At 43.5% G+C, this 12686-nt stretch overlaps 1 protein-coding gene and 1 pseudogene across 1 annotated transcript in view; both read left to right on the forward strand.

Moving 5' to 3' along the window:
• Positions 1-12383, forward strand: part of LOC102861218 — a 116606-nt pseudogene extending 104223 nt beyond the window's left edge.
• Positions 12384-12568: 185 nt separating this feature from the next.
• Positions 12569-12686, forward strand: part of NHS (Nance-Horan syndrome (congenital cataracts and dental anomalies)) — a 386812-nt gene continuing 386694 nt past the window's right edge. The window contains exon 1 of the mRNA XM_006892433.1: positions 12569-12685. Coding sequence (XP_006892495.1) covers positions 12569-12685 — 117 coding nt within the window. The remainder of the gene's footprint in view (position 12686) is intronic.

Below are 12686 nucleotides of genomic sequence, written 5' to 3' on the forward strand. Positions count from 1 at the left end.
GAGCCTCAGAATCCTTGCCTCCAAGGAGCCACCCGGTTTAACCCTTTCCAGGATGAATCTGTTTGTTTTCCTAGCAGTCTTCTCTATATATAAATCATCATGATGTTGTGTGACTTTAATATTTGAGATACAACCTACATCGTTGTCAGGGACCACTGTTAGGACCTCTCCAAAATAATAATAATGTTAAAACAAAAGAGTAATTGCACTGCAATCCCAGAGGCATGAGGTTCGAATCCACCAGATGCTCTGCTGGAGAAGGAAGGGACAATGTCCTCCTGTACCAGTCAGATCCAGTTTGACGGTACACACACACAAAATAATAAAATAAAATTTAAAAAAAGAGTAATAAGGTATGCCTGATTCAGGCCATGGTCTTTGCGGTCACCTGCTATGTATCTAAGAGCTGGACAGAATAAGGATGACAGAAGAAGAATTGATGCATTTGAGTTGTGGTGTTGAAGAGCCCTGAGTATACCACGGACTGCCAAGAGGACTGAACACAGATGTCTTGGGAAAAGTGTAGCCAGAGTACTCGTTGGACCAAAGATGATGAAACTTTTTCTCTCACACTTTGGGCATGTTGCTAAAAGAGGCTGTTCCTTGGAAAGGGACATCATCTTGGAAAGATGAAGGGTCCATGAAGGAGAGGAAGCCCCTCAACGAGGTGGACTGAGGGACTCAGGACTCAGTTGACTGCAGCAGTGGGTTCGAGTGTGTCAGAGATGAGAATACCACAGGATAGATAAGACAGTGTTTGGGTCTGTTGTTCATAGGTTTACTATGAGTCATACTCCACCTGACGACACCTAACAACAACAATAACAACCTCCAATATTTTAATGTACTAGGAGCTCTGGTGGCATAGTACCTGACATGTGGGGCTACTAACGGGGTAGAAGTTCAAACCTACCATCCACTCTGTAGTAGAAAGGTGGGCGGTCTCCTACCATAAAGATTTTCAGCCTCAGGAGCTGAGTGGAGGGTGGCTATGAGTCAGAACTGACTCCACGGCAGTGCATTTGATATGGTTTGGTTTTGAATACTCATCAGAAAGGGATGATCATAATTATTCTTTTTAAACATCTTAGGAACTTGTAATCCACTGTTAAAGATCCTTATGAACCTTTTCTTACCAAGTAGTCAATCAAGGGTGCAAATAAAATGATTTATGGTTTGTTAACACAATTAGGACGGCACACTGGTTAGAACAGGGGAGCTGTATTTAGTTAAATGATAATAAACTGTATTGAGTTTTAAGCAATTGCTTGAATTTCTGCTAACCTCAAGTGAAACTGGCAAGTTTCCAGATGATCTATTCAAAGCAGAGAAGTGGGGGAAAATATACACATGCCCCCCCCACACGAGTTAAAGATTCATTTTAAAGAAAAAGACATATTTTTAAGTACAAAATAGAAATATATATTAGTTTAAAGTAATTACATTTTTTGGGTTAATAATTACAAACAGACATTATCTTAGGTCAGATTCCCTATTAATAGAGTCTAAGGTGTGTGTGTGTGTGGGGGGGCATGCTGTGTAAGAAACGGAGTTAAAGAGAGCCCTCAGGAGGAACCTTTAAGGTGTGAGGGGATATGCTTGGCAGGAAGAAGGTGCAGAGATGTAGATTCAGGAAAAGCTAATCTCAACCTGCTCTGGAGATGAGCTCCAGAGTATAAATGACACCTTAGAGTTTGTCCTGCCCTCTATCATTGATTGTCTAGTCTTGAGCTCCCTTTCTAGGGGGAAGCCTCCAGGTGGCCTCAATGAACAACAGAAAAGTCCTCCAGAGAAGGCTTCCAACACGCAGAACTCAACTGTCAACACCCAGAGCAGCTCAGGGATGGGTGGCCCAGCCAGGTAGAGGGGAGCTGGAATAAGAATTGATAGCACCTGCTGTGGATACCATTTCTTTTTATTAGTTTAACTAGATACAACCACTAGAACTACTTCTTGAATAAAGAAACTGTAACTGAACAAATAATCTAATCGTCCAATATTTAACTCTCTCCCCTCATGATGGTAGATCTGTATTTTGTTCAATTCACAGGTGATTCTTCAGTGCCCAGAGCAGCCACTAGCACATAAGTATTTATTGGATAGCATGTGTGGGATGAATCAGTAAGTCAGGCCCAGGATCCAGGTCTGCTGTATTTTGGATCTTTGCTATTAAATGAACTGGTTCTCTTATTGTTCAGAGCTGTATCTGGCTCTGGCTGCATGTACAGTGGCTGATCCAAATACGGGGTCATTTTTTCCACAAGATAAGAGGTCTGGAGGGGCAAATCCAGGTCTGAGGCAGCCACTTTGCTATGTCATTTGGATCCCAGGTGCCTTCCTGCCTTTAGCTTGACCACCCTTCACATATGGCTTCCATATTCATCCTTTGTGTGACTTTGTTCTTCCATTTCCAACTCACGTCCATTCTCCAGGCCAGAGGACAAAGAAGGAAGTAGCAGGAAGGGGCAGTGACAATAACAAGAAAGGAACACTATTGTCAGCAATCTCTACCTAATTTCCATGGATGTTTCTATCCAGAGCTGCACCATCTGGACAACTCTGAATGCAAGGGAGCCTTGAAAGAGGAGGAGATCAGCCTGTGTCTATTGTAACCCTGAACCAAGTTGAGATTCTCTTAGGAAGGGAGAAGAGGATTATGGGTAAGCAGACAAGAGTGTCTGTCACAGTGGCAAAACTGCACCGTTTTCTGGGTGGTTATAAATATCAACCTCCTCCCTAAGCATACCACAACCAAATAAAGGCAAAAGTTAAATAAAAATGGAAATAATTTTTAAAACTCAAAGAACTTCTTTTCTGTTTTTATGCTTCCTCAACCCAAAGTTCTGACTCCCCTAGCAACCAGAGGTGTGGCTCTCCATAAAGCCAGCAGGACTTTGAAATGGCTCAAAACCAATCACCATGAGGGCATAGCAGGGCCACTTGCTTTCTGTCTTCTCTTTTTCTCTCACATAATTCTTAGACAACCTTTCCTTTTCAACCTGGTGGCTGGCGATTCCATCTGTCCACTAGTGGGTATGTAGGACAGTCCCCTCTGAAATCTTCCTTTTTCCCTTTGATAGGAAGCGCTCCTCTGGTGAAGTTTTGGCTCGCGTTGTAGTTAGGATCTGAGACTCCTAGGTGTTATTATTGTGCCTCATGACAAGTCGTGTGTCTCTCTGTGGAGAAGCTTTCATTATTTCCAGACTCTTATTGCACCCATTATGAGACCACTGAGACAGGATGAGACATAAAAATGACTACTTTGTGTGCAGAGCTGTTATTCCTGGCTCTTTACAATCAAGGTGGAGAAAGGAAACACCTCTCAAAAAATCATTTAAGAGGCCTGGCTGTTTGGTTGTCTGAAGTTTGATCCCAGGAGTCCTGTAGTTCATGTGCAAATATGAAAAGGGCCACATAAGTAAATTTCAGTGACATTTTTTTATTTTCAAATCTCCTGCTGACCAAATCCCCTTTCCCATCAAAGGTCATTTTTGTGCACAATTTAAAGGTTGGCCCTTCCCATAAAGAGCTTTCATGCCAAGACTTCTGAGTTTCCATTTACAAAGTGTTTTCTTTGAGTGGTCGTGCTGGTTTTGAATTAGTGCATTGACCTTTTCATGCCTTTTTGTTCTCTGTCCATAAAAGTTCTCATACTTTGGGGTTGTATTGATGCAGAGCCACCAAGTCAACTCTCCTGACCCCCAAATGTGCTCCCATCACCAGAAGAATAGTTTTGGGGTTATTTTTCTTATGGAGAGATACCTCTTCTGCAAACCCATTTGTTAATCAAGTTGATCAGATGATTACATCAGTTCCCACCAAAGAACTCAACTTTTTCTTATAATTGCTCCAAAATCCAAACCAGCTTCCATCAGTTGACTTTGTATCATAATGACCCCATGGGTGTCAGCAGTAGAACTGTGCTCCATAGAGTTTATGATGGCTGCTTCTTTAGAGGTAGTTCAGCAGGCTTTTCTTCTGAAGTGCTTCTGGATGAGTTTAAACCTCCAGTCTTCTGGTTAGCAGCCAGGTATTTAACCATTTGTTCACCCAGGATTCCAACTATTTCTCATTTGGCTAGATATTGGTTTATTGTTCTTGCTTGTTTGTTAGAGCCCACCCATCCAATGCAGTATTGTATATTATTAGCCCTGCTGACTTCCTGTGGTTGCATTATTTTATTTTGTTGTTGTTGTTAGGTTTTATCAAGTCAAATATAACTCCTAGTGACCTTATGAACAACAGAGCTGAACTTTGCCCTTTACTGCACCATCCTCACAGTCTCCAATATACATTCTCAATCTACAATATCCATTGTTAAAATAACTATCAGTTTCTCTTTTGAAGTCTTCCCTCTTTCTCTGACCCTCCATATTTCTCAGCATGATGTCCTTTTCCCAGGACTGGTCCCTCTTGACAACATGCCCAAAAGATATGAGACAGAGTTCCACCATCCTTGCCTCTAAGGAGCACCTTGGTTGCAATTCATCCAAGACAATCATGTGTGCTCTTTTTGGCAGGCCATGGGATAGTATTACTCTTCTCCAGCAACACACTTCAAAGACATTGATTCTTCTTCTGTCATCCTTTTTCATTGTCCAACTCTCATATGTATAAGAAGTAATTAAAAAGACTATGACTTCTGTCATCCTTTTTCATTGTCCAACTCTTGTATGTACAGGAAGTAATTAAAAAGACTGTGGCTGGATCAGGCACACCTCAATCTTTAAGCTGGCATCCTTGCTCATTAACACTTTGTAGAGGTTCTTGACAGCAGATTTCCTTAATGCAACATTTCTTTTGATTTGTTGACAGCTGTTATCAAAAGCCTTAATAACCTCAGTCTTTTCTTCATTTATAAGGGGGTGGGTGTGTCAGAGATAATAAGGTTGGCACAGGATAGAGCAGGGTTTACGACCGTTGTACATAGGGTCGCTATAAGTCACAGATGAGTCAAGGGTACATAACAACAACAATAATGATGTTGCTTTGTCCAATTGTGAGCATTTTTGTCTTGTTGATGTTGAGTTGTAATCCATATTGATCAAATATGGATCCATATTGATCAAATCCATATTTGATCTTCTCCAGTAAGTGCTTCAGATACTCCTCACTTTCAGCAAGTATGGGTGTGCCATGTGCACATGGCAAGTCTTCCTCCAATGTTGATGTCACATTCTTTCTCATATACCCCAGCTTCTCTAATGATTTGCTCCGCATACAGTTTAAATAGGTATATAAAGACACAATTCAGATTCATAATCTTCCTGATTTTAAACCATGTCCATCTAAAATATTTTATTCTCCAGTTCTCTTATTGGATTTACTAATGTGTCATTTTTGTATCATTAATAATGTTTAACAGCCTGGGAAAAGGAACATGTGATTATACAACTCCTGGCCAAGGCATCCCTATTGATGTAGGGAAATCATTAAGCTTCAGGAAGTTTTAACTTTCCTGCACCCATTTTCTTATTGTTAATAGAAGGTTTGGATTCTTCTCTGGACCGGTGATCTTGTAAAGGAAGTGGGGGAGGAAAGGAGAAAGGGGGAGACTAGGAAGAGTCTTAGATCAGGCTGAGCCATTTCCAGTGACTATACTTACATCGGTGATTAATCAAACTAATGGGGATTTCTAATTCGGTGCTTTGCTACCCTTAAGCCCTGTAATTGCGATACCTTTGAGCCCAAAGGAAACACGTAGTGTTTTGCATGCCGAGGCACATAGCTTTTAAATCTTCATAACTCTATAATTACTACAGTGCTTTCCTTCAAATATGGCTCAATTTCACTTCCTTAATGAGCACTACAATCTTGATCAAGTTCGAAGTTTGCTGCCTTGGCTGTTCACAAGGACGAAATTTCAGACTGATAATGGGAGTTGTAGCTTTTGACTCTCTCCACATTCCTCTTGGGTGGGGAGGAAGCTGATTTATGTCAAGACCACCACATTCAAAAGCACCTCAAGGCCAGTCGTGTGTGTTTTGATCACAGGAGGATATGTAGAGAGCAGACCTCGAAGAGTTCCAAAAGTGGAGAACTAGCTGATGGATCCTTGAGGGGTGGCTATTTGACCTTATTAGTGCCATGTGCCCAAGAGAGGGGTTTATCATACCCAGTCGGAGATTTTCTTGATGGGAAATACTGTAAAGGTCCTTTTCCTGTCTATAAACATAGGCTTGCCAGACTGAAAAAAAAAAATGTAGCTCAACTGAAATATACACACCAAAAAAACCCCAAGCCCCGCAACCAACAAAACCGAAAACATCAGTTCTACATTCCTTCTCCTATTGCTTGGCTTGCAGGGTTTTAAAAAAAATAATATTTTTGGAAATGCCATGTAATGATTGCAGTCAGAAGTACGTCTTGTCTTGCAGCTCCCTGGAGACAATTGCTGTTGCCTCATTGACAACTCCTAGCCAGGTCTTTCATGTGAGATACCTCTGAGTGGGCATGAACCTGCAATATTTCAGTGAGCAGCTGAGTGCTTAATCCTTAGTACCATCCAGGCTCTTCAGCTGGTTGGAGGGTGTCTTGATTCTCACCATTCTATTTTGCCTTGACCCACAAGTGATGCTTTGCCTCCGCTTGTATCTTTCTGTGTGTGAGCTAGCTGTAAGCACCAGCACTCTGGCCTGGGCTGTTAGTGGAGGGACTCCTTGCTGCAGTCTGTATTCCCCAGACAGCGCTAATCGCTCTGGGATTCTGGATAGCACTTAATTCTTATCTCTATTATAGCCTGCCTGGCGGTGCACTACAATTATTTGTTTACAAGTCTGTCTACCCCACTAGACTGCACCCTTTGAGAGGGATGTTTGTGTCTTTTCCTTTTCTATCCCCAAGCTTCTACCAGGAGCGCCCAGGAAATGGGAGCATCCAGTGTGGATGTTGATTGCGCCACCAGAAGACATGAATGAGGCGCCATTGTTTTTTTGCTATCACCATCTGCTGTAATGCTGTCAGTTATTTGGAAATGGGCATTTGCAATTCTGACGAAGTCTAGATTTGGCATGTTCAAGATGATATTCAGTTGTGAAATTTGAGGCTAGGAACTTTGAAGATAAGGAGGAAACAAATATCACTCCTACTGGGAACAAGGTCAATGATCAATAATTCCCTGTACTGGAAGAGAAAAAGGTAGGGTCTAGTCCCAGCCTGAAGTCCTAGCCTTGAGCATTTTGGGAACATCATTAGCTATTAATTACTTAGATCCATAACTTGAACAATAACAACAGGGAGGTACCCAGGTCCAGGCCCTGACCCAGTTCCCAGAGCTGACAGTGAAAGAGCCTTCTCCTAGATCTAGCCTGAATTCTCTGAGACCTCAGGCCATTTAATCCTTAACAAGTTGGACTAACTTGCTGATCAAAAAGGTTACACAGTTCAAATTCACCAGTAACTCAGCAGAGAAAAGATGAGCGGTCTGCTCATGTTAGATTTATAGCCTTAGAAACCCACTGGAAGACCACTATGAGTCATAATGTCCAGCAGTGAATTTAAGGTTTGAGGAGTTCGGAAACTTTATTTTTGAGCCTTATAAACCAAATAAAGGTTTGCTGTGAGTCAGAATTGACTCAATGGCAGTGGAAGTGAACTTTCATTTATTTTCTAATTATTGCTTTTAACTTGGATAAATCTTTTCTGTGTCAGGGCTTTCCCAATAAAATGAACAGAAGTATTTTTTATATAACAGCTCTTTACTTAGTGGCAGGGTTTTCAGTGATGAGTGAAAGTGGTTCAGTGGGGAATAGATGTAATTAATTGGATGGTGAAAGTGGAGACTTCAGTCACTATGATGATATGATAATGCTAACATGCTCATGTAGCTCCTGAAATCTCTTGGACAGAAGAAATTTTTTTAAAATGTTGAATCATTTATTTAATTATTTCTTTATTTCCATTCATTGCTGCTCATTTTCCTCCCTACCCACCCCTCCAAGTCACCTTTCTCTTGGAAAAAAAACCCTTTCATTGTTGCACAATTTCCTCTTGCCTCCCCTGCCACCCCCAGTCCACTTTGCTATGAGTTCTTACTCTGGTTTGTTGTCATACAAATAATACCTAATAATATGTCCCTTTTAAAGTTTTCTCCCTCATCTGTTTCAAGGCAATATATATTATTTATCCCCTCATTTCTTAGTTTCCCCGTAACCTCCATGTCAATCCTATTTTATTGCAGTGGCATTATGCAGTATTTGTCTTTTTGTGACTGAGATATTTCACTCAGCATAATATCCCTCAGCGTCACCCATTTTGTATAATATTTCATGAGGTCCTTGTTTTTCAGTGATGCATAATATTCTATTGTGTGAATATACCAGAGCTTCTCTATCCATTCGTTTGTTGATGGGCCCTGGGATTGTTTCCATCTCTTTGCTATTGTGAACAACACAGCAGGAAACATAGGTGTACAAAGAATAAAAATGCTATAATAGCATCAATGCTGGGTATTTGGAACCAGAAGAGAACTTTTTATGTAAATTTTCTGAGGAATCTCTGTTTTGTTACTTGTGAGGTCCCAGAGGAAACTTGACTTTGGCTTTGTCCAAGTGTGAGGCTAGCCAGGCCAACATGGAGGGACCTTTTGGTCCTCTCAATGCTCTATCTTGTTGTGCATCAAAGACTTCATTCCTACTGGGCTGAAGCAGACATGAGCATAGTCATGGGATGTGGGGATATGGAAAGGATATTGTATTCATTTCCAGTGGCATAGGATTTATAATGAAAGAATATTTGCATTTATGGAGAAATTATTCTGGCCTTTGAGCTATGCAAATTACCACTGGGAATGAAATAGATGATGATTTTCTAATTCTGCCTTTCCTTTCCACTTTGGTTACAAGCACTTGGTAAATAAATATAGGGACATTGATTATGTGTACAATCAAGAGAGACTAATGCTCACATATGTACACACAGCTGGGTATAAAAAACCAGCCTTTCAGGTATCTCTCTTCATCAGAACTTTTTATGTGAATATTTGGAGCAAAATTGTGCAGTTGGAGATTTGAATAAAAAAGGCATAGCTCATGGGTATGTTGAAGGCTCCTATGTATGAAGCATATTTGTACATCTCAACATGATTACATGTGGCTGAATTTTTATTGATTTCAACATTTAAGTTATACAATGCAGGGGCTAAGCCAAAAGCTGTGTTTGTATGGAGAGAGCGCTGGAGATGAGAGGTGGGTAAACCACATAGGAGGGGCTTGGGCTAGGAAGGGGTAGGTAGAGATGGAGGCCTGTCTTGAAGTTGCCTTTGCATAGTAGCATACTATTTTTTTTTTAATTTAGATCTTGTTAGGTGCTTTTGAGCCACTTCAGACTCATAGCAAGTCTATGTACAAAAGAGAGAAACACTGCTCAATCCTGCATCATCCTCACAGTCTGTTGTGCTTGAGCACACTGTTGTAGCCACTATGTCAACTGACTTTATTGAGGGTCTTCCTCCTTTTTTTTTTTTCCTGGCCCTTTAGTTTATGGAGTGTGAAGTCTTTGTCCAGAAACTGATTCCTCTTAAGAAAATGCCTACAGTATGTGAGACGTAATCTCACCATCCTTATCTCTGAGGAGCATTCTGGCTGTAGTTCTGTCAAGACACACCTTTTGTTGTTCTGGTAGTCCATGGTGTATTCAGTCTTCTTTGTCAACACCGCAGTTCAAGAATATTACTTGTACAAAAATCGTAAAATTTCTTAAAAATGTCTTTATTTACACCTTACAGGCAATGGAGCAAACTTCAACCATCCAGACCAATGAATATGATTATTTTTATTAATTTTCTTTTTTGGGACTTTGAAGGAGGCTATCCTTCAAAGTCCTAAAAAATGAACAGAACTGACATGATCTTGGCATGGTCACTGGGAACTATCAAAGGAAGGAGGGGTGGGGTGTGGAGATGTACTGAGGATGGAGAAGATCAAAAGCTAAAATCAAAGCTTTTCATTTTCAACCACATGGCTTTACTAGCATAGAACTAGGAGCCCAGGACACAGCAGAGAGTCTTTTCCTTTGTGCATCATTGAACTGTACTTTGAATCATTTTGAAATCTCTACTTGAGCCTGTGATGACTACTTTAGGGCAGACACCAAGGTGGCTAGCCTCTCCCCCTGTAATCTTCCTTCTCCTTGCCCTGCAAGAGGACCGGTCAGTGCACTTCCCCCACCAGGCTTGACTGGGCTTGGCCCGTTCCACTCTGATCACATTCCTGGGTGGACAGGGGCCCTCAGGCTCAGAAAGCAACTCAGCAGTAAGCTAAAGCTCTTTTAGGAGTGAGAGCTGTAAGTCACTCCCAGCCATGTTAATGTTCAGCTGGACCCAGTGCAAACTGTTGCCCTTGGGTGCTATTCATAGGACAATGTTGAGTGAGGGGGAGTGAGGGGCAGGGCAGACTGTTGCCACAAGGCTTGTTAACTGGATGCCCTTAATACTCTCATTGTTTTATATGCCTCAGTGTGTTTGGGGAGGAGTTGTGTGGCTTGGCTACCTAGCAGAACTCAAGCACAGAATTTTTGAACATATGAAAAAGTCAAGCTAAATTTGAAAACAATCAGCTCTGAGCGGTTTGGATCTGCAAGATAAAGAGCAAATCCTAAAAGACTGTTCCAAAATACTTTTTTTTCCCCTGTCACTTTTTTGTTTCAAAACCAAACCAAACCAAATTGAAAATCAAGTTGCAGGGAAGGTACAATGCACCCCCAAAAGCCAGTTTTGGTAGAGTCATCAATTGGAACAGTTTGCTGTGTTTTCTTTTTCTGCACATTATTATCATTCTTGTTGCTAAACCATTCCCATGTAAATCACAGACATTGTGGAACTGTCTCCCAAATCCCCATGTGGATTTTTTAAATGAACAGGGTCACCCCCATGTCCCCCCCCCCAAAAAAAGTTTGCTATTTTTCTAGGTAAAGTAAGGCATGGGTTTCTTAAAGCCTTTATAAAAACTGTCCAAAGCATGGACTCATGGGAGGAGGAGCACTGGGGGAGGAGAAGAGGAGAGGAGACATCATCACAGGTCTGGAGGACTTTATTGTTTCCACAAAACATATTTTTTCCATGTTCTCTTTAGACAGATGAAATGAAGGCTGCATTCCTAAGATCTGGCTTGTGGCTTTAAAATAAAAATATTTTTACAGTATATTTTTTGGAAGGATGAAAGCATGTATCTTATTAACATTTCCCAAACCCTTTTGGGTCTGAGGCTGCTGCAATCGAAAATGCCCCTCCTCCCATTTTTTTTAAAGAAATACCTTTCAGTTAACCAAAGAGGAAACTTGTGTTCCTTCCAACAATCACAGTATCTCTGAAGGAGCACTAAAAACAAAACAAAACAAAACAAAACACCAAACAACAAACCTCTGAGTCGGATCTGGTGGCAGGGAGGTGGGAGGGTTTATCTCAACTAGCGTGTCAATGAGCTTTGCAAGAAGTTGTCTGTGTTTTCACTCATTGGTAGTTTGGGTTTCACCCATTCTCTTCTATGGAGACCTTGCCCGATATATTCCATGGACAGCAGAGAACAGGGATAAACACCATCCAGGCGACTCCGCAGGGGGATGTGCCCAAAGCTCACCACTCTTTTTTTCTTAACGCTCACAGCGATCTTGGTACTTCTAGGGGCTGCCCTGTTTTCTCTGCTAGGAGCCCAAAGGACTTGCACAGAACTGGAATTCAGCAAAGCAATTTGCTCCAACACGCCCAATCTACATCCCCAAGACCCCACCCTCCACTCTCCCCGCTCATTACTGACAACCCCAATCCTAACTTGGAGACTCCCCGCCCCCACCATGCTGACAGTCTCAATTCTGACCCCTTGGATGCGAGGAAGTGGTTTAGCACCGGAACGCGCCTGGCGCAGCGAGGCCACCAGTGACTCCCAGCGGCGGCGCGGGGCTCTGCGCCCCCCTCGGTCTAGTCTCCCCCCTCCTCTCGCCGCCCTGCGTCCGCCCTGCCGCCCCCGCGCCGCCTCCTGCGCCTGGGCTGGAGGCGGATTCCTCTCTCCGGGTTTTCAGAGCGCCTCTCTGAGACCTCCTCCCCGCCCAGGAGGGAGAGAGCCCGGGCGCAATCGCTCCCCGGAGCGGCCGAGGGGCGCGCGGGGAGAGGCCTGCGCCGGGGTACTTTCAAACTGAGACGCGCGCACACACTCCCACCCACCCACCTCTACACACACACACACACACACACACACACACACACGCGCCCATTTATATAGGCGGCGGCAGCGGACGGGGTGAAGCGGCGAGCGCAGGAACGATGGAGCTGAGCCAGCCGGCCCCGGTTGGAAGCAAGTGAAGAGAGCCCGGGAGCGCCCCGGAATTCCTGCGCCCTGCGCTTGTCACCTTCTCTAGGGAACAACGCACCCGGAGGAGACCAGCTGGACTGATTTACTAGGAGCCTGGCGGGGGCGAGAAAGGGACCAGGTGAGCGAGAGCCCCTGCGTTCCTGGCCCGCCGAGGGCGCCTGTGCCTGACTCCTGCCTGCTCCCCGCCCAGGTGGGCGCGCCGGCTGCCCGTTCACCAGGAGCGCGCCCAGGAAAGCCACCCGAAAGTCGCCACTCGACCGCACAGGATGCCTTTCGCCAAGCGGATTGTGGAGCCGCAGTGGCTGTGCCGGCAGCGGCGCCCGGCCCCCGGCCCGGAGGAGGACCCGAGCCCGGGCAATCACGAGCCCCCGCCGCCGCTGCAGC

This window comes from Elephantulus edwardii, unplaced genomic scaffold (assembly GCF_000299155.1).
Source record: "Elephantulus edwardii isolate Elephantulus edwardi_28Jun2011 unplaced genomic scaffold, EleEdw1.0 scaffold00115, whole genome shotgun sequence".
NCBI lineage: Eukaryota > Metazoa > Chordata > Mammalia > Macroscelidea > Macroscelididae > Elephantulus > Elephantulus edwardii.